The sequence below is a fragment of the Psammomys obesus genome, unplaced genomic scaffold, assembly GCF_907164565.1.
Source record: "Psammomys obesus unplaced genomic scaffold, mPsaObe1.curated_primary_1811, whole genome shotgun sequence".
In the NCBI taxonomy this organism is placed as follows: Eukaryota; Metazoa; Chordata; class Mammalia; order Rodentia; family Muridae; genus Psammomys; species Psammomys obesus.
Genome location: NW_026585895.1, coordinates 44,089,082 through 44,112,762, shown reverse-complemented (window position 1 = coordinate 44,112,762; position 23,681 = coordinate 44,089,082). Strand labels below are relative to the sequence as shown.

The following is a 23,681-nucleotide window of genomic DNA, read 5'->3' as shown; positions in this document are numbered from 1 at the left end:
TTGTTTCCATTAGCATTTCCTCTTTGTGGTGTTTGAGGACAGCCTCTCCCAGCCACTGAGCCATGGAGGCAGGCAGCATCTTATTCTCTGTGACCCATGGGCTTTGGTCCCTGCCACACCTCAAGTGTGCCTGATGAGTGAAGGAGTAAATTCATGAGGTCCTAAAAGAATTAATGTTGTGTTGGCAGAAAGACCAAGGTCTCAGACTGTCTGCTCCTAAGATGGGAGTGATGTGTGCAGGAGACTGGCATGCAGCCATGGATATAGGAAACTGCTGGTATCTCCCAGCTTTGCCAGGTCGGGAAGAGGGCCTAAGAACACCTGAATCTCTGCTGAACACACTGCCAGGCACCTGGTGGGCATTAAGAAAATGGCTGTGTTAAAGCAACTAGTGCTGGGACAGAGCACAGTTCTATGCACAGGCTGAAGGCAGGTGTCTTATGCAGGAAAGGGAGAAATGCAGCAAAGCAACCTTGACCGAGAGAGTCAACCAAATGCCTGGAGAAGCAGGTAGAGTTGGTGAAGAGGGCTTGCTAAGAGGCGAGGACAATTCAGGCTCTGGCTTGGATGGGTATGCTTAGTTTGAACTCTAGCCTTGCCACTTACTATACAATCTTGATCAGGTTGCTTGACCTCTCCAGGAAAACACTTGTATTCACTGTGTAGGGCTGTTGGGAAGATTAAGTGACATGACATGAGGCTTGGAGAGGGGCCTGCTCTAGCACAGCAGGTCCATACTATCATGAGAGGTTCCTCAGTGCATTTGACCCTTCTTGTACTACATCTCTCTTGGTTGTTCCTATGACTCCCTTCTCAAGGGCATGGACAGGTTAATAATTCCCCTGGTCTATAAGCAGTGCCCAGATCAGGGCAGGATGGGGGATGTGTGATAGGTAGCTCCTGGCACATACTGGCACACATGTGCACACACTGGCACACACAGTGGCCACTGGGCAGAACTTCCTGTCTAGCCAAGGATACCGAGTTGACCTTTCTTCCCTACTGGTATAAGCTTCCCACCTCTGGCCTTGAAGATTCTAATCTGATGCCTCCTCTGGTCTCACTTGTCCTTCTGGTTTCAATATCTCCCTGGCAGGAGCTGGACTTGGAATAGCTCTGACACAGACCTTTAAAGAATGCTGTTTTTAGGCCCTGGTCAGTGTCTTGGCAAAGACACCCTACTGTCACCCTGCTGGGCAGGGCTAGGCTTCAGGACAATGCTCCACACAAGATTTGGGGCACATGACACTGGGCACCATGGAACATATCCTCTCACTCTTGGCATTTGCTCTACTGAATAGATAGGGCTCGCTCAAGGCACAAGTTGGGCAGGCTTGCAGCTCCTTGTTCTCACTCACCTTCAAGTCATCCCCACATTTTCATGGGGAGCTTGTCTGTGTCAGGGATAAGCATGAAGGCAATACTATTCCTTATTGAGTTACTAGCAGGAAACAGCTGACAAGGACAGAGCTGGCCCAGAGTGGTTTGGGAGAAGCCAGGAAAGGCTTGGTGGAGTAGCGAAGCTTGGGTAGGGCTATGGGATTCTGTGGGATACAGCAGAAGAGGAAAGGTATTCTTGGTGGTGGAGATGGTAGGATTCATATTGGGGTTCTCCTTATACCCAGCCTGGAGTTTTGACCTGGAGCAGATGCTCATAAAGAGCTGGTAAATAAACAAATACTAGATGTTTAGGGATAGAGAGATGGAAGGACTCAGGCCAATATAGAGGGAGCCTGACAGAGTCTTACAGAGTAAGCAGGAAGTGGCAGAAGTGAAGTATGGCTGGGCCTTCTTGAAGACTGGTGTGCTAGTCTGCTTATACAGGGGAATCCAGAGTGGGGCTGAGAAGCACATTCTGGAAGGCTCATGTCAGTACTTGCCAATGTTTTCTAATGTACCCTGGGGTGTAGAGGGGTGGTGGGTTGATACCTTGGTTAACTAGGGAGGGGAAGGTGTTAGAAGTCCAATGACAGAGTAGGTCACTCTAGCAGCTGGAGCTTTTGAAACAGAAACAAGGTAGAAACAGACATTAGGAAAGAGTTAGGGACTCTTTCCCTAAGAGTGCTTACTGCTCTTGCTGAGAAAGGACCCAGGTTTGGTTCTTAGCACCCACAAGGCAGCTCACAACAGCCTGCAACTCAAGTTTTGAGGGTTTCAACCCCCCAGTTCTGACCTCTGTAAGCTTCTGCGTGTACATTGTGCACATGTACACTTTGGCACACATACATACACATACAATTAGAAGAGAAGAAAGTGACACTAGGACATGGCAGAACAAAAGTGCTGCTAGAAACTGCAGGCACATCAGCCCTAGGGGGCTCCACCAGATGATGTCAGAGGTCAGCACTGTGGAAAGGGAGGACAAAACACAGTTCCCAGGCACCAGGCCCACTCAGGCCTTCTTCCTGCTTCGAACAAGAGTTTCAACCTGCCAGGATGCTCAGATTCTATTCCTTGGTAGTTTTAGTTGGACCTTTCTGGAGGCCACACCTTGGGCTAAAGCAACGGTTTAAAAGGTAAGTGTTCACCAGTGCGTAAGCACTGGACAAAGCCAAGTGCTGACTCCCTAGGACAGGGGTGAATAGTCTAGGGCTTCATGTGATGCCGACCTCCCATCCTAGTATGGCTTAAACAGCAGTGGAGTATAGTTTCTCAGGCTTAGAGTCTTCCCAAGGATCTAAGATACAGCTGTTAGAAGCTGTTCCCATTGGCTTTAGGTGAAAGAATCTGGTCTAAAGTGAGAGGGTTACTGAATAGTGTACCCAGGTTGTAGTGACATGCTCAAGTTGACTCTGAGGAAATGATGGTTCCCCTCTATGGGGTCACCAAGACCAAGACCCAAACAGTTGGAGTTTAAATGCAAAGGGCAGACAAGACCTTGGGGAGCCTCTTAGCTTGATGACTTTGAATCAGCAGCTATTGGATTGGGGGTTCTGTGAAGTAAGGTATATGGTGACTGCAACGGCTGCTTTCACAGATTGGCACAGAAGAGCCATCAGCTTCTGCATCCATAACCTGATTCTTGGCTTTTCCCCACTCTGGGCTGACTGCTGCTGATCCTGCCAACTCTCTATCCCAAGAAGCATGCTTACTCCTTTCACCTGGGATATCCAGTTCTAATCTCCCTGGCTGGGACATACTGGCATGCCTGCATGCCTGTCCTCTTTCCTCCATGCCCCTCTTCACACCCCCCCCCCTTTTTGGTGTTTTGTTGTTGTTTTGTTTCATTTTTTTGAGACAGAATTTCTCTGTGTAGCCCTGGCTGTTCTGGAACTAGCTCTGTAGGATGGTCTCAAACTCAGGGATCCATTACCCCTGCCTTCTGAGTGCTGGGATTAAAGGTGTGTGACACTACAGCTTCCCCTGTGCTCCCACCCCCCTTTAAAAATCTTGGATTCTACTTGATGTCTGCCTTTGACTCTGCAGGCTCTTGTAATCCTAGGTATCTCTCAGCTCTGGGTATGAACTTTTCTCTGGAACAGGACAAGAGGCGAGGACAATTTTCTGTTGTGTCTTCTGCACACTGTTATTTTGATTTAGTCCTCCTTCTCTTGAGAACAGCCTTCCAGCTCTTTTACAGGAATTACTCCTTCTTCATCTCTGAGGTGTGTGCAGTCACGGGGTTTATCCATAACAGGCAGGAGACCCTCAGCCATGGTGACTGGCTAGGAGATGGGCTCAGAATCCAAGCTGGTTTAGTCAGTCATGGTCACACCTTATATGGAAGCTACTTCTTTTTGCTACAAGGGCATGTTCTGCAGTGGTAAGTCATCTGACCATTGTATAAGGGTGTCTGTTGAGAGCAGTATTTGAAAAACTGGGGAAAGGCCTGGAAAAACTCGATTTGATACCAGAATTGAACCATAATCACAGCTGATATAAGCCAACAATTTTTTAAATTTTGTATCTCTTGTTTGTACCCCAAACAATATAAATTCCTAATTTATGTCCTTCCTTGGTATTCAGTTGACTTGGTACCTGACCTGGCCAATACCAACTAATTCCTACACATGCCCACATAGCTCTGTAGTCATTTCCTTCACACACACCAGGAAAGTACCCAGCATGCTTTTGTGATAAGTGGTGGTTTTGGCTTATAGTGTCTCTACCCAGCGAAGGATAAAAGTACACTTGTCTTGGCACCAACTGAGGCACAGAAATGTTAAGGAGGGCCTGAAGTCTGAAAGGTAACTAGAAACAAAGCTTTATTGTGCTCCAGCGACCCTGGGCCACCAGCCCAATTTCTGCACTGGATTAACGTTATGCACTCATCAAGAAATCACCATGGTCTCAGCAGAGCTGGGGAAGAGCCAAGCTTTAGGCCATAACCTGGTCGGAAATGAGCTCTGACTTCTGCCTCTGAGCTGCACACCACTGGACAAGTCCTCATAATCTCCATGTCTGTCCTGTTCTCAGTGAGAGGGATAAGCTTTGAGACCTGTCCCCAACAAGATGGCCTGGTGGACCGCATGGCTTAGTCTATTGCAATGGCCAGAAGTTGCTGTGGCAGCTGGAGCTAGAACAGAGAGCTCAGGTCTTAGCACAGCACCTGGGAGGTAGTGAGAAACTCAGTGCTACCCTTCTGCCTCAGCTGCTCTTAAAACCAGTCGGATGCCCAGTATGCAAGATGGGTTCAACCTGGTGCCTGGCCCTCAGGTCCCAAGAGGAGGGTGGTGTCAGGGGAGATGGACCGTCACAGTGACGTTCTGCATCTGTCCTTCACTTGGGCTGAGTGGAACTGTTGCAGTTTGACAGTCACTATTCTGAGGTAGAGATCTGATGACTGCTTTGACACTATACCAGGAGCCCTGCCCACACTGCTGAGCCCTGTAGTACTGTTAGCTCCCTCAAATGAGAGAAATGCTTAAGGAGGCCACACTGCCTGCTGCAACAGAAAGCTAATGACTTTCCATCTCAGCCTCTGAGTTTCCATCATGTGAGCTCTCTATCATGACTGACTGACTCATTGGGGAGATAGTGTGTAGCGCATGTGCATGCATGTGTGTAGGTATGTACCCCTACCTGCCTATGCATATGTGGAGTTCAGAGGTTGATGTCTGGTATCTTCCTCAACTAATCCCCACCTTGTTTTTTTGAGACAAGGTCTCTCAATGAGCCCAGAGTTTGAAGTTTTGGCTAGATCGGCTGGCCAGAAAGTCCATAGGATCCACCTGAATGGGCCCACCCATTCCTGACATGTCTCACTAGCTTTGTACAAGGGTATTGGGGATCAAATTCACATTATCACATTTGCATGGCAAGCACTTTAGCAACTGAGCTACCTCTCCAACTCCCATATGTGTAGTTTTTGTGACTGAGTCTTCCTATGTAGCCTAGACTGGCTTTAGACTTGTGGCAATCTTTTTGTCTCAGCCTCCCAAGTGCTGGAATTGCATGCCTAATGGTTGCAATTTATATTCTATATAGCTCAGAGATGAGTGCCTCTTTCTCTGACAGTTCTCCCCTCCCTCTCTCAAATAGGTCCATGTGACCTTAGGGTGCAGAGGAAGGGTGACTCAGTCCTTTGGCTTGTCCTCCACTTCCACCGTGGAACATTTATGATTATAAGTATTGCAACTGAAATGAAACCAAATCACTTGTGGGACACATAGGAAGAAGTCAAACAATAGTCAATTAATTATGATCCAATTTAAACACCTATAGTAATAATAAAGCTTCTGTGTGTTTACAAACTGCTAGCTCCATGCCAGGTTCTGTTGAAGATTGTGGACTTTCAAGAGGTTCATTTTCTCATGGGGGAAGACAGGCACTAAACAAACGATTACAAGACTGTGTGAGAGACTTGCAGTGTGTGCAGAGTCCTGGGGGCAGAACACAGAGCAGAGCAGCCACGTCTTCCTACAGGTGCCAGTAGGCTTACAAGAGACCCGCTCTGGGTTTGAACACAGAGGTGAAGGACCTTCTGGGTCAGGTGAAGGGGGAAGATGGACTCATTAGGGGGGACTAGGAGCATGGTAGTAAAATAGCTGTCTGCAAGGCCATGTGGGTACTGCAGTAGGAGTGTCAATCAAGAGGCATGGTGCACTTGAGTGCCCATTTGGTCTGTTATCAAGGCTGTAAGAGAGGTGGTGGAAGAGGAGGGGACTGAGCAGTGTTCAGGGTTGGTGTGTGTGTTCTGAGGTGGAAGATGAGGATGAGGAAGGAGTATAGCAGGGAGTGTATGTTTAAACTGGGGGTCTCTGAGGTGTCGGGAGAACACAGACACCTCTGGAGGTATGTGTGAGGAATGGCTGAACAGTAGGGAATTAAGTATGACTTCCAAGGTCAATGGCAGAAGGAACTTCTCAGGAAACTCAGAGCCAAGGGTGTTGAGGGCATTTGTTGGCTGGGTAGCATTTTTAGCTCAGCATGAGACTGGTAGCAAAGGATAGGCTCATGCTTGTGGCCATATTTACAGAGCTGGTCTTAGGATGGTGCTCAAACCTCTGCCACAGCTCACTAGTTAGCTGCCATGGTACTTGATTGGGATTCTGGTTTAAACAGCTTTATTGTTATTTTTTTTAAGGGTCAGGCATGGTGGTCCATGTCTTTAATCCCAGGCAGAGGTAGGAGAATCTCACTGAGTTCATGGCCAGCCTGGTCTATGTAGCAAGCAAGTTCCAGGATATCCAGGACTACATATACAAACTTTGCCTCAAAAACAAAATATATGGGCATTTTGCTTGTATGTATGTCTATGTACCATGTGTATGCTTGGTTCCCACAGAGGCCAGAAATAGGTATTAGATTCTCTGGAACTGGAGGTACAGATGGTTGTGAGCCTCCATGTGGGTGCTGGGAATTGAACTCAGGTCCTTTGGGAGAGTAGTCACTGCTTTAACCATTGAGCCATCACTCTAGACTCTAAACAGGTTTTTTTTTTTTTTTTAACTTTACATTGAAGAAGTTCATAATCCTTTATTCAAATGGAAGGAGTAGAGAGGTACATTTCAAGATGTATTTTTTGGAATCTGTACACTGGAAGTCAAGCAATTACTCATTTTGCAGATCAATGAACTGTGAGAAACATGAAGCAAGTCTGGAAGGTCTGAGAACTGGTCCTCCCACTTCTTTCTCAATGAGCCTTGGCAGCACCCCGGGCTAGCAGCAAGCATCTCTGGATTCTAGCATTTGTCCAGTTCTCTAGCAGGGAGGGAGGGTTGTACACAGCTAAGAGAAACAGAGGTGTTGCTGCTAGTTTAAGAGTAGACATAAGTGAATCATTCCAGCACAGCCGAACTGGTTTCCTTGCCAGCTGATGGTTATGACTCATTTTAGTGAGTACAGATATTCAAAGTACCCAGTGGCTTGTGCATCTAACTCTAGATGCAGGAAAGTTTCTTTAGGAGGTGTCCCCTCTACTGCTTCCTGCCAAGGGAGAGGGGCCATAGCATGGTGTTGTTCCCTGTACATGCTCCCATTTTGCTGGAGAGGACCCTGCTTCTTCACTCCTTCTAAAGCCAGGGACAGGAAGGAATTCCCATTCCTCATTCTAGAAGAGTGAAACCAGGGATTTGAATACCTAGCCTGTCTTCCCTGTCTTTTCACTCTGCCTGGAGAAAAGAGCTTCTCTGGGGATCTGAGAAGGAACTGCACATGTCCTGTCTTCTCTTCCAAGTCCATAGATCCTCCTTGTTAGGTGCTTTTAGGCAGCTCTACTACTGTCTACTGATTCCATGAGGAGTAACTCAATCCTTTAAAACTCTGAAGCAATGTTTTAGCAACCATTTGGCCTTAGGATTTATGTAATATTCTCCTTTTACTCTTTATTTCTTTTGAGTTAGCATTCTAAGTAGCCCAGGCTGGACTTGAACTCCTGATCTTGCTTCTATCTCCCTTGGAGTGCTAAGATTACAGGGGTACAACATCTTGCCTAGCTTTAGTCTTTATTTAAAAGGTTTGCATTTTAGGGGCTAAGAAGATGGTTCAATGAGTAAAGATGCTTGCTGCCATCCTGATAACTTGTTTGATCTTCAAGACTCACATGGGGGAAGGCGAAAACTGATTTCTCCAAGTTGTCCTCTGATCACACACACACACACACACACACACACACACACACACACACACACACTCTTTCTCTCTCTCTCTCTCTCTCTCCATCATTATGTCCTATGTGAGACTAGATTCTTACTTATACATGGTATATGAATGAAGAAGTGATTATGCAAATAGAGGCATAGTTACAGCTTGGAGGAGAACAGCAAGAAAGAGACTATCTTTTCTCCCTGACAGTGGTCACTCTCAGCACTGAGTCCCCTTTTTCAGCTATACCCACCACAGTTGAAGAGTCTGCAAAGAGCCTTTTGCTCTCCCCTTATAGGATCTGTCCATTGGGGCTGTCCTACCTAGGCACCACCACTAGTGCTGTAATTTAGAAGGGTTAATGTTGCTATCTCAACAGTTCTGGTTTTCACAGGTCAGATAAGTGAACTTTTTGTTTTATTTTGTTTTACCTTATTATTTACTTTTGAGACAGAATATCATATGTATTCCCGACTGGCTTCAAACTTGTGTTGTTCCTTTCTTAGCTTCCCAAGGCCCAAGATTATAAACATGTATTACCAAGCCCAGCTCCAGCTAGGTAAGCAGACTTGAAGAAACCCATAGGAATGTAAGCCCAGGGTGAGAATGTTCAGGAGGTTTAGCAGGTACAATCTGACTAGGGTTAGAGTCAGGCTGCCTGGAGTGTCCATACTGGAAATGTGGGTCTGGGCAGGTCCTTTTTAGGTGTTTCAGCTCTTTATCCATAAAACAAGGCCGACGGTCCCTTCCTTCATATGAGATATTGTGAGGTCTGCTCCTCCACCCCCAAGAAGAGAATTTACATGCTAGGGCTATACATGTAGCCCTATAGGTGAACATTTCACCTTTGTTAAAGATTAGAAAAGAAAAAAAAAACTGGACTAGTATGTTAAATCTGTGATTTTAGAGATACCATGAGATGAGGCTACAGTTTGGATGCATATCAGGTTCAAAATATTTAGAGAACAATGTCAAGTAAGGAAAACACAGAACATAGAAAACATTTAAAAACTGTTAGAAAGAACCCTTAAAACTCAGGCTGGCCATAAGGAACTGTACTCTTGCAAGCAATGGCCCATCAAAGGAGGCCCAAGGGAAGGACTGAAGGGCAACCCACCAAGGAGCAAAGCTGCAAAGAAGAAAAAAAAAAAAGGAGTGTGTGTACCTGTGGTTTCTCTGGCCCCACCCCCACCCTAGCTAATCTGTCACCTAATAAGAAGGGGCCAGCACAAGTGAGCTGGCTGGCAGTTCACTTACAGCAAACTGATTAAGAATGTTCAACCAACAGCAGACTGTAGACCTTTCCAGGGAAAATAAATAGAGTGTAGACTGTATGCAAATGTGTTTGTCACTTTGACAGCACGTCTCAATTAAGGCATCTTGTGGCTGTGGGTAGGCTCTGTGGCTGCAGCTGGAAGGGAGAGCCCGCTGCATGGCTGATACCAGGGGCTTGACCTTAATCCGCATGCATGCATTAAAAAAAAATTCCTGCCTTCCTGTACACTTGCATAATGCTGGCAGCCACGTGAGGGAAGTGACAAACGGGGGTGGGGAGAAGCCACTTTCATCCTCTCCAGTTTGCAGACCTGTGAAGGCACAGACAGCTCTTATTTCAACAGAGTTTGGGGTGGCTTTTTAATTGTTTATCCCCCGCCCGCATGAGCAAGCACACTCTTATTCTGCATTTAGCTGGGAATGACATTAAAGCATCTCTCTATTTCTTGCTGAAATGGAAAGAAGGTCTCTCTATTTCAAATAGGGCTTCCTTTTTTGTGTGTTTTGAAAATGGAATGTTTAACACCATGAAATCCCTCTCCCCCGCCTCTTCTTTCTCTGTAATGGGCTCCCAACTCCAGCGAGGGTTCCTTTCATGGGCAGGTTCGAATGTGCAGGAATGAGGACAAAGGAAAGCAAGAAGCTGACTCTGGAATGCCACAATGGTGACAACCAGGGCTGTGTGTTTCAGCAAACATGGCCAGGAACTGGGGTGAGGATTGCTCCACCAGGGCCTGAGCCTGGAGGAGGCAGATCTTCAGGGTGCAAACACCAGTGTGCTTTGAAGATAATGGGTTAGTCAGCAATTCTGCTTTACAGAACTCGCCAGTTTCTATGATAAAAAGGCAGATTTCTTCAACTGATGAGGTGTGGACATATTACTCAAAAAGAGTGATTAGAAAAGAGTGATTTTCATGTTGCAGCCAGCTCATGCCTTACAACAACCCACAGTGGCTGTTTTGCTAGTTCCTTTTTTCCTTTTATATTTTTATTTATTTTTCTTGTATATGTGTTTGCTTACGTATGTGAGGAATGTGCATGCCAAGATCCAAATGTGGAAGTCAGAGGACAAATTGGGAGAGTTGGTTTTCTCCTTCTACCATCCAGTGGCTGGGGACTGAACTCAAATTGTCAGGCTTGGCCACAGGTATCTTTACCTGCTGAGCCATCTTCAGGGCCTGGTTCTCTTTGTTTTTAAGGAGTTTAATGCCTGATACATAACGGCACTCGATGAATATCTTTCAAAATAAGAAATGTTTTAAACTCAGGATTCTAGATCCTTTCTGAGGTGAAATATCAACCCTACTTAGAGTAAATAAAAATCATACAGACTAGCTTTATCATACTTCATCTATGGAATGGCTAAAGAGTCAGGTGATTTAAGTTCAGTCATACACCAGAGCTTGCTGAGCAAGCATTAGGTCCTTTCACTAGAAAAACAAACAACAACAAGAAGAAACCTTGTAAACTCTTTTTACAACCTAACAGAGCCATGTTTCAGATATGAAATCAAATCAAAACCACCAAACTAAACCACACACACTAAACACAACATGTTTATATTTGATAATTAAAGCAGTTGATTGAAAAGAGGTGGGGAAGAGTACATAATTATTTTAATTGAAAATATAATCACAGGTAGGAAATAGATAAAGATTTCAATTTCTTTAAAGTGTACTATGTATTACTTAAAAGGAAAGAAATAAAATCAAACAAATAGACAATTTTTTAAGCACTCAGGTCCTTGCAAGCAGTTGGGGAAAGAGCTGGATCTTTAGAATCACAGCAAAGATGTTAACTCCAAGAAGTGCAACTCCCAATATTGATTTTCAGGAAGTACATTAATGAAGAACTCCTAATTGACTTTTTTAAAAAGCCTTTGCATGTTGCCTTCTATTTGAAGGTACAAAGAAGGGACTGGGATGCCTAAGTGTTCTAATGAGATGCTTAGCTAACAGACACCTAAAATGTAGTGCCTAGGTCTAGAGAAGAGAATAGATACTTTAATGATTCCATTTAACAGTGGAGCTACTGACGACCATTGCCATGTTGTCCCTCCCCAGATTTTTGAAAATATGTTTATGTCTAACTCTTGACAGCATGAAGAACATGGAATTTCTTTGCTGAAGGAGAGCTGGGTGCAAACCCACAGGTGCTCACAGTCCAACTTCTGATACAAACAAAATCAAAAGAACCAAAAGGCCCTGTAAAAGGGCATAGCTCATACCTGCCCAAAGTGGACTGTGATTGGCCTCCTGTCTTCTCGAAGTTTGGGGTCCTTGGCCTCTGTCAGTGGGGATGGCATGGTCTTTGGCAGTGGCTCTTCTGCAGAGGAAGCACAGCCATTCTCGGTGATGTCCTGCAGGGAAAAGGAAGGTCTGGGGTTGGCACTGGGGTCCTGACCATTTGCCCTCTCACCTCATCCCCACAAGCCTGCTAAGAACTCCCTCCAGCCTATTCTAAGCCTGACCCCTGGGAGAGGTGCGGAAAACAGAAGCCAACTTGGCCTTCTGACACTGACACATCAAAGAAGCTAAAATCATCCACATGCAACTGTAAACATAATAATTTACAGTGGTGAAAAAAATGATTTCATTCTATATTCTTCTATGGCTATTTTCATTTTCACATGTTCACTTTGTCTATATGCAGACATTTAAAATTACTTGTAATCACAGCTCATGCATAATTTTATATCCTGTTTTTCTCCAATATAAGTATTACCATGGTGCTACACAGTTATTATAATAATAATTTTAATGGATGCATAATATTTTCATTGAACAGACACCAAATGATTTAATAATTCATCCCATCACTATTGGGTGCTTGTTTTTTTTTTTTTTTTAATTTTTCCTTTCAAAATGCTAGCAATAAATGTCACATTTTTCTTTCCTTTTGTATTACTCCTTTTGTGGAAATCCCCAGAACGAAAACATGAGGTCAAACATAAACACTTTTTAAGGCTTTTTATTCATTTTACCAAATTGCTTTCCAATTTACAGCAACTACCCACAGTGGGTGTGTTATCAGTTTCACAGTACTTGTTAGCCTTATCATTTTAAAAATGTATTGCTAATTTAATAGGTGAAAAATTAGACCTCATTGTTGTTTTAATTTGCATTACTTTGATTATTTTCCAGTGTGGCCTTTTTTTCTGTCTGCTTACTGCTGGCACTACCCATCACAGTCCTGGCCCTTTCCTCTTCAAATTGTGGTTTTGGAAGGGCCTAAGGGACTCCCTGACCTGCACAATATCTACAGGACCAAAAAAATATTTTTAAACCTAAACATTTACATTTTATTTGTATGTCTGGTGAATGAAGTTAAGAAAACTCCCCATGTGCAAAGGGTAGGTCATGGCTTCTTTGGCTGTGGTCGCCAGCTGAGCACTGGCATGGGCTATCAAAACATGGATGTGTTCCCCTTCTGCAATAAGCATTAGATGTTTTATTGAGGTCAAGTAAGTTACTCAGGACAAGTCAGAGAACAAATAACATTTAAGTAATCATTTTTTTTTTTCACCACAAAAATCTCACAGCCTGAATTAAATAACATAAGATCCAATCTTTCCACTGTAAAAACAATTGTACATTTTGGTCAACAGGATATTCCTCAAATTCTGCAGTTAAGAGACTTCTGATCATTAGCCACTTTCTCAACAGAACATGAGACGGAGGGAAAGTGGTTACGCAGAAAGTAATTATGTATTAAGGAGGAGGCAAAGGTAAGATCTCTGAGCCTCAGTTTCCCTAACTGTAACTGGGAACATGGGAGCTAGGGAGGAAAAAAGATAAGTAATGTAACATAAGTGCCTAGTGCATCATTCACTACCTAATAAACTATTGGAATGAAACAGATAGCTTTCACACATGCATGTATACCTGTATGGATATGTGTGAATGTGTGCAGTATCATACATCTAACTGCCTACTTCCTGGCTTCCTTTCCTAAAAATCAGCTGCTGTGCAAGCCAGCCCAGAAGAGTCTCTGCTTGGTCAATGATACAGGAAGGTGATGACCTTTTGGCCTTACAAACAGGGCTTGGGTCATGTGGCCCACATTGGATTGGCCAGTCTCAGCTAAGCTAAGGCTCAGTGATAAAAGGGGCTGCTGACAGCCAATTAGAAATGGATTGTTTGGAAAGAGGCTGCCCTAAGGTGCCTGGGTCAAATGGAACAAAGCAGGGGAGGGGCTCCTTCTGTGTCAGAGAGCAACAAAAGGGCAAAAGGGGCATTTCGGGTGTGTGTGGGTGCATCTAGAGGATTAACACGGGGCGAATGAGGCCAAACCATAACAAATTCAGTTTTGGTCCAGGAAAATAAGCCCACCCCCCACTACTGTGTGTGCCTGTGTGTGTGTGTGTCTCTCTGTGTGTATGTTTGGCTAAAAAAAAAAAAAAAAAAAAGGGTGCTATAAGGTGACATGGTAGAAAAATATATTAACTAGGTAACAATAAAATAATTTTTAAGAAAGAAAACATGGTTTTTGGGGAGAGTATCTTAGTTTAAGCTTTAAGTAAAAACTGGTGTCTTCGAGCTTTATCTGGTCCATCAACTAGCTGCCTGATCTTTCAGATTAATTTACTCTCTGCAATGGTTTCTTTGTTTTTACAAGAGGGAGATTCCCAGTTGTTTGGCAAAGGTCTGTGGGGGATGGCTTAAATAAGATGAGGTATCAGGAGGCTTTGAGAGGGTCTAGAATTATGCCAACTGAACAGCAGATCTGCCACTTTCCCTGGACACAATGCTTCCCTGGGTGGGAGCACCTAACCTTGGTGGTTACTTTTCCAGACTCCTGCTTTCCATCCTCAAACTTAGTTCTCATGATGATCATGAAATAGTATTATCTTTCTTTATAGATGAGGCAATAGGATTCAAGACCACAGAGCTACAAAGTGAAGGAGCCTAAAATAAACACTCAAGACATGTAAGTCTTATCAACTTCTAACAAAAACCCAAGTGGCAACCCAGATGTCCCTCATTTGAGGAATGGATAAAGAAATTGTGGTACATTTACACAATGGAATACTACTTAGCAATTAAAAACAAGGAAGTCATGAAATTTGCAGGCAAATGGTGGGAACTAGAAAAGATCATCCTGAGTGAGGTATCCCAGAAGCAGAAAGACACAGATGGTATATACTCACTTATAAGTGGATATTAGACATATAATATAGGAGAAGTATACTAAAATCTGTACACCTTAAGAAGCTAAGCAAGAAGGAGGACCCTGGCTGAGATGGTCAATCCTCACTCAGAAGGGCCAAAGGGATAGACACTGGAAGAGGGAGAAACGGAACAGGACAGGAGCCTACCACAGAGGGCCTCTGAAAGACTTTACCCAGCAGGGTATTAAAGCAGATGCTGAGACTCATAACCAAACTCTGGGCAGAGTGCAGGGAATCTTATTAAAGAAGGAAGAGATAGAAAGACCTGGAGGGGACAGGAGCTCCACAAGGAGAGCAACAACCTAAATATCTGGGCCTATGGGTCTTTTCTGAGACTGTTACTCCAACCAAGGACCATTCATGGAGATAACCTAGAACCCCTGCACAGATGTAGCCCATGACAGCTCAGTATCCAAGTGGGTTCCCTTGTAAAGGCAACAGGGACTCTCTGACAGGAACTCTTTGGCTAGCTTTTTGATCACCTCCCCCTGAGGCGGGGGTGGGTGGGTGGGTGGAAGCAGCCTTACCAGAGGAAGACTATGCAGCCAGTCCTGATGAGACCTGATAGGCTAGGGTCAGATGAAAGTGGATCAGGGGAGGAGAAGGGATGGGGTGGGATTGGGAGGGGCTGAGGGAGGGGGCTATGGCTGGGATACAAAGAAAATAAGTTGTAAAAAAAAAAAAAAAGAGGCCCAAGTAGAGATATCATGACCTGAGGGAGTACATGCTATACTGTGCCATCAGAAATGACTTCTTTCTTTTTAGAAGCTTTTCTTGCTAAACTGGTCACAGGCTGCCATGCTCTATGCTATTTACTGTGAAGTTCTCCAGACTGTGAGTTCCTTGGGATCTGGGTTTTCTTGAGTCTCGCACAGTTCTCCCATAAATCTCTGTTAAACTGAACTAAACATTTGGAAGGTAAATGTGCCTGGATGTCTAAGAGCCACATTTTGTTTAGTTAGCACATCTAGAGACCCCATCGTTTCTGTACTTTCTTGTGGCTCCCCCCACTGAGTAGTTAGCTTCTTCACTATTTCCTCCATCTGGGGAAGGACAACTGCTTTCTTCTAGGATGTCATAGGGAGTAGAGGAGGAGCAGCTCAGGTCAAGAGAGCAATGAGAACAGTGAATATTTTCTTTTCTATCTACGAGTAGACATACTTGCATGAGTAGGAGCCAAAACAGCAAGTCTGTATTCTTTGAACGAAGACACTGTGGACTAAGAACTAACTGACCCATTAGCTAAGGGACTGAGATATGGTACCCTGACACCCTCTTGGTAGGAAGGCAAACTGAAAGTTTACATAAAAATACTACAACATATGAATATCCTGTGGCCCACTAGTTCCAATTCCAGAAATGTTTTCAAATGAAGGAACCTAGAAGTGACATAAGTGTTCAACAATAAAACTGATGGAGGTGTGTGTGTGCATGTGTGTATGTGTGGCATCTATGTATATATATGTGTGTGTGTTTATGTTGTATGCATGTATATATGCAATCCAATAAAATGCATGAGCTATTTAAAACAAGGACAAATGGAAGAAATGTGCAAACTCTTCCCAGGAGCCATAACGTTAAGAGCAAGGAGAGTATCACCAAGCCTCAACCTTAGGCAGGGCAAAGGGGGCAGAAGAGAATTCTGTTCTGCCACCTTCCCAGAGTACTTCCTGGATTACACTTTTAGAAGGCTGGGACATGTTCAGGGCATTCCATATAAAAATGCAGATGAAAAGGGACATTATTTTTCTTCTTTAATTTGCTAAATTTCCCAATAAGCATGCAATTTGTTGGCTTACAGGAAAAAACAAAACAAAACAAAACACTTTGACCTTCTATATGTCATTTTTAAAAAACAAAACCAGGGCCTGCAAGGATGGGTGGGCAACTCCTTCCTGAAGAGTCACATAGGAGGAAGACAGAGCTACAACTCAGGAGGCCACCATAGGGTAGTAAGTTCTTCCCACGAGCCATAAGGCTAAGATCAAGAAGAGCATCACCAAGCCCCAACCCTAGGCAGAGCAAAGGGGACAGAGGAGAACTCTATTCCTGTCACCTTCCCAGAGCACTTCCTTGGATAAAAAAATCTGGACAGCTAACCTCTACCACTGTGGAGAAGAAGGGCATAGCGTATGATCTTCCTTATTGGATGAGGATCTGTGATAGGCAGGGGCATGAAGCCAGGGCCTGGTGAGCCTGGGGAACAGAGAGGGATATCATGGCCTTTGGAGAAGGTGGGAACAGGCTTTCTGAGGCAGAGAAGCAAGGCCAGGCCAGGCATTTACAACTGGAGTTTGGCCTAGCACTCACAGAATGGCTAAAGTACCCCTCTCTGTGCTGGGCAGGCTGAGGTTGGCAAGAACAGGGTGGTTTCAACCAAAAAAAATACAGCTGTGTTAGAGCCATGTTGTGGAAAGATTCCTCTTGTGGCTGTGTGAGCAACCTAAAGGGAGGCAGTCCCATGGCATTTGGGCAGACTGTTCTAGGTATGAGGCCAAAAAAATGGAGAGGATGTACTCCCATTTATGCAGTTGCTACTAAGTACTACTGTTAAAACACTTTGCTTCTGGGTCCTTAGTTTATGGATGAGGAAAATAGACAGGGCTGGTAACTCCACCAGGGCCACAAAGCTAATATCCTACACAACCAGACCAAATCTTCTGCTTGGCCTCAGAAGCCACATCCCCATGAGAGGGCACTGAAGGCGTGTGTGCCAAGGCCAGTACCTTCTGATTTCCTCTGAGAGAACCTATTTCCACTTTGAGATTTATGTTGTACCTGTCTTTTCCCAGCCTACTCCCCACAACAGCAAATGTAAATTAAAATATGAATATTGATATCAGACTAGTAGCCAAAATTGGAGTCTCAGTGATTGAGGCTGCAGCATATTTTAAGGTGTCTATAGACAGGGAGCTGACAGTTGTGTGATACAGTGTGAAAATGTCTGTTCTGTAAGAGTCTACCTGCTTTCCCCGCCCCCCACATGCTTGCTCAGGCCCTTCACTGCTATTGCAAGTGTTTGGCTAGAAAGTCAAGCCAACTGTGAATTTGCTCCTTTCAATCACAGACACTAATCAAGCTCAACTTGTCTTTTAAAGAACAGTGATTTAGAAACTTTCCAAATGACTAGAAAATGAGCCCATTTGGTTAAACCATTTTGATATTAAAGAAAAATAATCAGGATTCTTTAAGGGCACATAGATCTTTGATTTGCTAAATTTCCCAATAAACATGCAATCTGTTGGTAAATGGGAAAAAAAATGACCTTCAAAATGTCATTTTTAAAAAGCAAAACAAAGTTGCAGGGAGGGGTGGGGCAACTCCTTTCTGACGGGTCACACAGAGGAAGACAAGAGCTACAACTCAGGAGGCCACCATAGGGTGTCAAGTTCTTAGCGTTCCCTACAGGTGAAGAGGGAGCAAGTGCAGCCACTGAATTTAAAGTGCCGTTTTCCAGACAGCCTGAACCAGGGAAGCAGAATGCAATTTGTTGATGCTCTTCTGCAGGTCAGGCCTGGTGAGGGCATACTCCCAGCAAAGTGCCACTTTCTCCCTTAGGAAGCCATGGCTGGGATCTCTGTCATTTCTCCTTCTTCCTAACTCTGAGCAAGTTGAACTTCAAAGGAGGCCAGGCTATAACAGAACTTGGCCACTTTGTTCCATTTATCCAGAGAAATGTTTTCCATCTTTCTTTTTTTGTTCCGGGGCTGAAGCAGAGCAGACATGGAATAAAGCCACACTGTGAGATCTACGAACAATCACTTGCCAATGGTCACAGATACCCTGAAAGCTATTTCAGAGGCTTTGAAAAATATATAGCACAGATGAACAAGGGATGGAAAAGGAACCCTGTTCAGTCATATTAGAGATGGACCCTCCACACACCATGGTGACCTCTCCACAGGTCAGCCCCACATTCTCTATTTGTAAATCAAACCCAAGGCAAGAGCAAAAAGGGCAAGTTTGGGTTCTTGATTATGTGTGCGATGCCACCATTGCTATGCGGAGTTAGAGGAGGCCAGGTGGCCACCCAGTACATTGGAAAATTGGGTCTTTGCTGGCAACTGCTTCAATTTCATAGCAGAAACAAAACTTGAAATGTCTGTTTTAGGTGAATCTGGGGAGCCATAGAGACAGGTTCCATGTTGCATGGAAGGGCAGATGGAAGGGGGAAGAAAAAAGCCAAAGAAATATATTCCACTACAGTGAGGTAGGTCAGGGGAAGCCAAATCCTAAGTTAGCTCAAGAAAGAGAGCTGGAGAGCACCAGAGACTAGTGGTCTGAATGTACTGAACGGTGGTGGGGTTTCAATTACAAAACAGTTCCTCCAAGAACAACTGCAAAATATCAAGCCTGTGGAAATCTGTAGGAGCCAAGGGGGGGGGGGGAAGTGAAAATTGAAAAGGGTGCACTAATAGATCTGTCAACAGTCCAATGGTGACAAGTCACATTTCTATAAAATGCCTTCACCATTTGTGTCACCTGAGATGCACTGACACTCTCTATAGAACATTATCTCCTGAAGCTATTCTTGAAAAGACTGGCGTGGGTGGGGGAGAGAGTAGGGGAAGAAAAGAAATCAGCTTTAGATTCTATGAAGGAAGGGAAAGGTGGAGTGTGTCAAGGAACATGATCTAGATTGTGTAAATGAACCTTTGGATAAATGTGTGAAAAAAGCTGAGTTTCCCTGACTGCTGTGGAAAGACGGCATAGTGGGAAGGAACTCTTTGAAGGGCAGTCTCCAGCTTTGTGGTCAGAAGCAAGGAGCCCCTGCTTCTTTATCTGGTGCCCGAGGAAGGACTTTCCTTTGCTTATTTCAGGCGATATACTAACTAACCATAGCCTACGATCTAGACCCGGGGGGGGGGGGGGGGGGAAAACCACCTCCTGGACACATCCAATTCATTCCTATGTGACTGGGACAGGAGATGAAAAGGTATGATTAGTGACTTAAATAACACCCATGTGAAGAGTCCCACCTGCCAGTGTCTGCCAGAGTGCACAGACTGCCACGGGGGCTGCGTGGATTTGTGTTACAGGGTTATATCGCAGGATGAGAACCTCAGCTGTTAAGAATTCACTGTCAGTTGAAGCCAGGAATTTAAATGCTTAGTCAGAGCCAATCATTTTCCCATTAAAAGAAAGGAATCAATTTCTTCGACCCATTTTAAGTTAATGAGGAATTCTCTGACTTCATAAAGTTGAAAGTGATTTCAATTTAAAAACAAAAACAAAAACAAACCAGCGAGACAGTGGTACATTTAGACATCTTCTGCGAAAGAGAACACATGTCTGGGGAGAGCAGCGGGCGGTACAGTGGAGGCCTCTGACAGTGGAGGCCAGCAGATCTGAAACCTAACCCTGTTTCTGCTAGGCTCACGCACTGTGGCCTTGGGCAAATTACTTCACCTGTGAACCAACCAGTCTCTTCACTCAAAGCTTTGTTCTACGGATTTGGGGTGACAGTTCCTAGTCTGCCCATCTTTAACAAAGAGCGGCAATCACAATATCAGAGATCGTGTTGCAATAGTATCACCCCCACCCTAAGCTCTGCTCACCTTGCTGTACTCCCCAGGAACTCAGGCTGAGGAAGTCTTAGCCACAGTGACTACATACAAGTTTTCTGATGGACCACAGGGACAATCAGCCTCTGTTTGCCTGCATGTACCTTAGACACAGGATAGGCTACTCTTGCTCTGTGCAGTGGGGGTGGGATAGGAGACCCACAGCATTCCCTTCCTGCTCATTCTTTGTGTGTGTTTTGCGTAGGGACCACGTGTATGCTAGAAACAGGGTGGTCATTTTTTTGGAAATGCTTTTATGTTTAAGTTATGACCAGAGCCGGGCAGAGGGTGTCTGCAGGAATACAGTGATACTGGGGTGGTGGGGAATATATATGAGTGAGCCAATTTTGCTGGACACCTGCACACCCCAGGCCTGGTGGGGCAGGGTGGGAGACAGTGGTAACGCTGAACTCACTAGCCTTTGTGGGTTTAAGACCACAAGGAGTCTTAATGTTATTTGAAGACGATTTTTTTCGTCTGTGAATATTTATAACAGTGTGAAACTCCCGGACAGCTGGTAATGCATTTTGAAGTGTGCTAACAACACTGTATCAAACAGCCCTCTATTGATCACATCCTACTTTTTTTGTGGCCACGCATTTCATACACGGTGCTTATACATTTTGAATAAGAACTTCAAGTACCTTTTGCTTCAAGCGATTTTTCACCTCTTTTATTCCCATTTTTGCATGATCTTTTGCCTGCATGAAAAATTAATTTAAGTTAAGATTCCCTTTCTATTTCCAGCCGGGTCTATGCTTGATTTCAGTCCACCACGAATCACCTTCTCTGATTACTAGAAAAATGAAGGAAAAATGGGATCATCAAGTTGAAAATATAATGGCTGTGAAAACAAATACAAAGGTAAAAGGTTAAAAAAAAAATCCTTCAAAGGGGCCGCAGGGATTTTACTTTCTGCATTTTGATGGCACAGACTTTTTTTCTTCTTTCCCTTCCCAAGCTTTTCCTCTGCTCTCTATAATTATTTACCTCAGCAGCCTGGTGACAGCTACCAGTAAAAGATGAGCAGCTTTACTGGCCACAAGACTCAGAACCCCACCATGCTTCACCAGGGCCTCATGGTCAATCTCTTTTCCAGGTTGGAGGGTTGAAACAACACAGCAATTGCCAGGTTTTACTAGTGCCATTTCCTAAATTTCAGTTTAGAAGACACCCTGGCTTCTGTTTTCTGTCAGTTTTGACCTGTGCAGCTCTGCTGGTAGCCACTCATCAGTATAGAAACTAGAGTTTAGGCACAGAAAGTACTAACATAATTAAAAATGAAAATAAAACAATACTACCCCATGTGTATGGCTCTGAGTCAACTGAGCAAGCAGAAAAAAAGCACAAGAACAAATACTTGAGGCTTTTGAGAGATGGAATACCATGAACTGATGGATCTCCTGTTTTCACTCTGTTGTAGGCAGGGGTCTCACAATGAACTTCCTATAGGGCAGTGGTAAGAGCTCAGAGGATGAAGAATTTGGGACAGAACTGAGGAAGGACTCCCCACTGTGTACATAGTCATGGTTATAAAACAGAGGCCTCCAATCCTCTGGTCTCTGCACTCCATGTATGTGCCCATACATATAACCTGTTAGAAGTGAGGAGATGGTCTCCCCACCATGCACACAGTCCTGGTTGTAAAACAGCAATGCCAAGCATTCTCAGAACATTGAGACGCCTAAGAAACAGCATGGCCACCCTTTGGTCACTTCTGCAATTGAGGCATTGATACACTTGAGAGTCATGTTGTATTAGGCATAGTGGCACACATCTTTAATCCCAGCACTTGGGAGACAGGGATGGGAGGGAGGGATTTCTTTAAGTTTAAGACCAGCCTGGTCTACATAGTGAGTTCTAGGGTGGCCCGAGCTACATAGTGAGACCTTGCCTCAAAAAAGCAAACAAAACAAAGAACAAAAACCAAACCAAACCAAACCAAACCAAACCAAACCAAAAAACCTCCCCCAAACTAAAAATCAAATAAGCCAGAAACAAATAAGCAAAATTCAGGTTGCATGAAGAATCCATCCATGGTTTCCATACTGCGACCAGTACTTACAAATTTGTAGACAGTCTTCATGGCTGGGTTAGCTTTTGTTTTTACAGTATTCAGAATCGCTCCACTTCCTTTCTGTAATAAAAATGTCAATCAGCAACGTGGGCTGGAGGGAGAGTGGGCCAGCACCAACAAAGAGTGTTTCTTTTTAATCAAGCCAGACAACATTTCCAGAGTATGTGACGTGAGAAGAGAAGCAGGCCCAGGTGGTTACTGGGGTCAGTTAAGGCTATGGCACACTCACTTTGGTGTATGTGTGTGTGTGTGTGTGTGTGTGTGTGTGTGTGTGTGTGTGAGAGAGAGAGAGAGAGAGAGAGAGAATGTGTGCATGCACGTGCAGGAACTGGGGAAGAGGCACATGATAACTAGTTAAGGAGAGACAGTAGGCTCAACATACTGCTCAGTACCTGCCCCTATCTAGGCTATCTGGGGCAAAGGTTTCCTTATGGTCACCAGGAGCTCTTTAAAGAATTTCTAGTTACCATAGATAGTTTCCATCATATTTCATAACTGTGAACTGCCTAGTTGACTCCACGCCAGTAAAGAAAACAGGGTCCTGATCAACCAGGACCCTCTGGCAATATGGTTTGTCACTTCTGTGGGGAGCATGGGAGGAAGATATGAAGGAAGGCTTTCTACTGCTTAGGCAGCTAAGTGAGTGGAAGGGCACAGGCCATTTCAATCATACCCTGGTAGCAAGCTGTAAGGCTATAAGGGCCCTGAGTCAAGGGGGAGTCTCTTTTTAGACCACCAGGCTTTGTGCACACAAGTAAGAGGTAGAGCAGGATAAATGAGCACATGGATGGTGACAGCTGCACTGCTTACATACAGGGCGTTTGGAGACCAGAAGACTGGGGAGCAGAAAGCATTTGACCTAGACCATGGAGGATGAGTGCGGGCTGAAGCGGGACATAGTAATACAGCAATGTTCTTGGAGTAGGCAATATAAAGGAGTTGAGAGCGATGCGTGTGCTCTGGAGGGACAGGGGTTCTTGACCCATGGTGGAAATGCGGCTGGGAGGCCAGATGGGGTGGCTTGCACAGAGCCTGGAAAGCCAGGCCCAAGGGATCATGGTTCTGGAGAACTTTTAATCAAATGTGTCATGTAAGAGATGACACCAAGTATTGATTTTTACTTTCAGCACAACTTTTGGTAACTGCTTGCCTTAAAGATTTTGAGTTTTAATGAAAAACATCACAATTTGACCTAGAAAACATTCTATGTTATAGGACAATAGGAAAATTTCACCCACTCATCTATTCCATGCTGCCTTCCAAAATTACTCAGAACACTGTTTAAAGGGTCCTTTGGAGTACTGAAACTCCCTTTATCAATCAATCAACAGGTCCTTATTGCTTGCTTCTAATGTGCCAAGTGCTGTGTTTGGCCATCCAAGAACAAAGGCAGTCTTTCACGGGGGAGCTGCTTACTCTGGCCAACTGCAGCCACTTCCATGGGACCTGCCTTGGCAGCAACTGTGGTTGGCCCGGAGCAGAAGAGAACACTTATCACATTATTCTGGAGCTGCCTGTTTACGTGCCTGCCTCCATAACAAGATGGGAAGTTTGCCCAGGGCAGGACCTG

General features: G+C 44.5%; 1 protein-coding gene across 3 annotated transcripts in view; it reads right to left on the bottom strand.

The window, feature by feature from the left end:
- Positions 1-23,681, bottom strand: part of Dennd1a (DENN domain containing 1A) — a 474,895-nt gene that overhangs the window by 35,929 nt on the left and 415,285 nt on the right. For all 3 annotated transcript variants that reach the window (XM_055599849.1, XM_055599850.1, XM_055599851.1), the window contains 3 exons: positions 22,100-22,171; positions 20,679-20,735; positions 11,528-11,659 (listed from right to left, as the gene is read on the bottom strand). In XM_055599849.1, the coding sequence (XP_055455824.1) occupies positions 11,528-11,659; positions 20,679-20,735; positions 22,100-22,171 (261 nt within the window). The remainder of the gene's footprint in view (positions 1-11,527; positions 11,660-20,678; positions 20,736-22,099; positions 22,172-23,681) is intronic.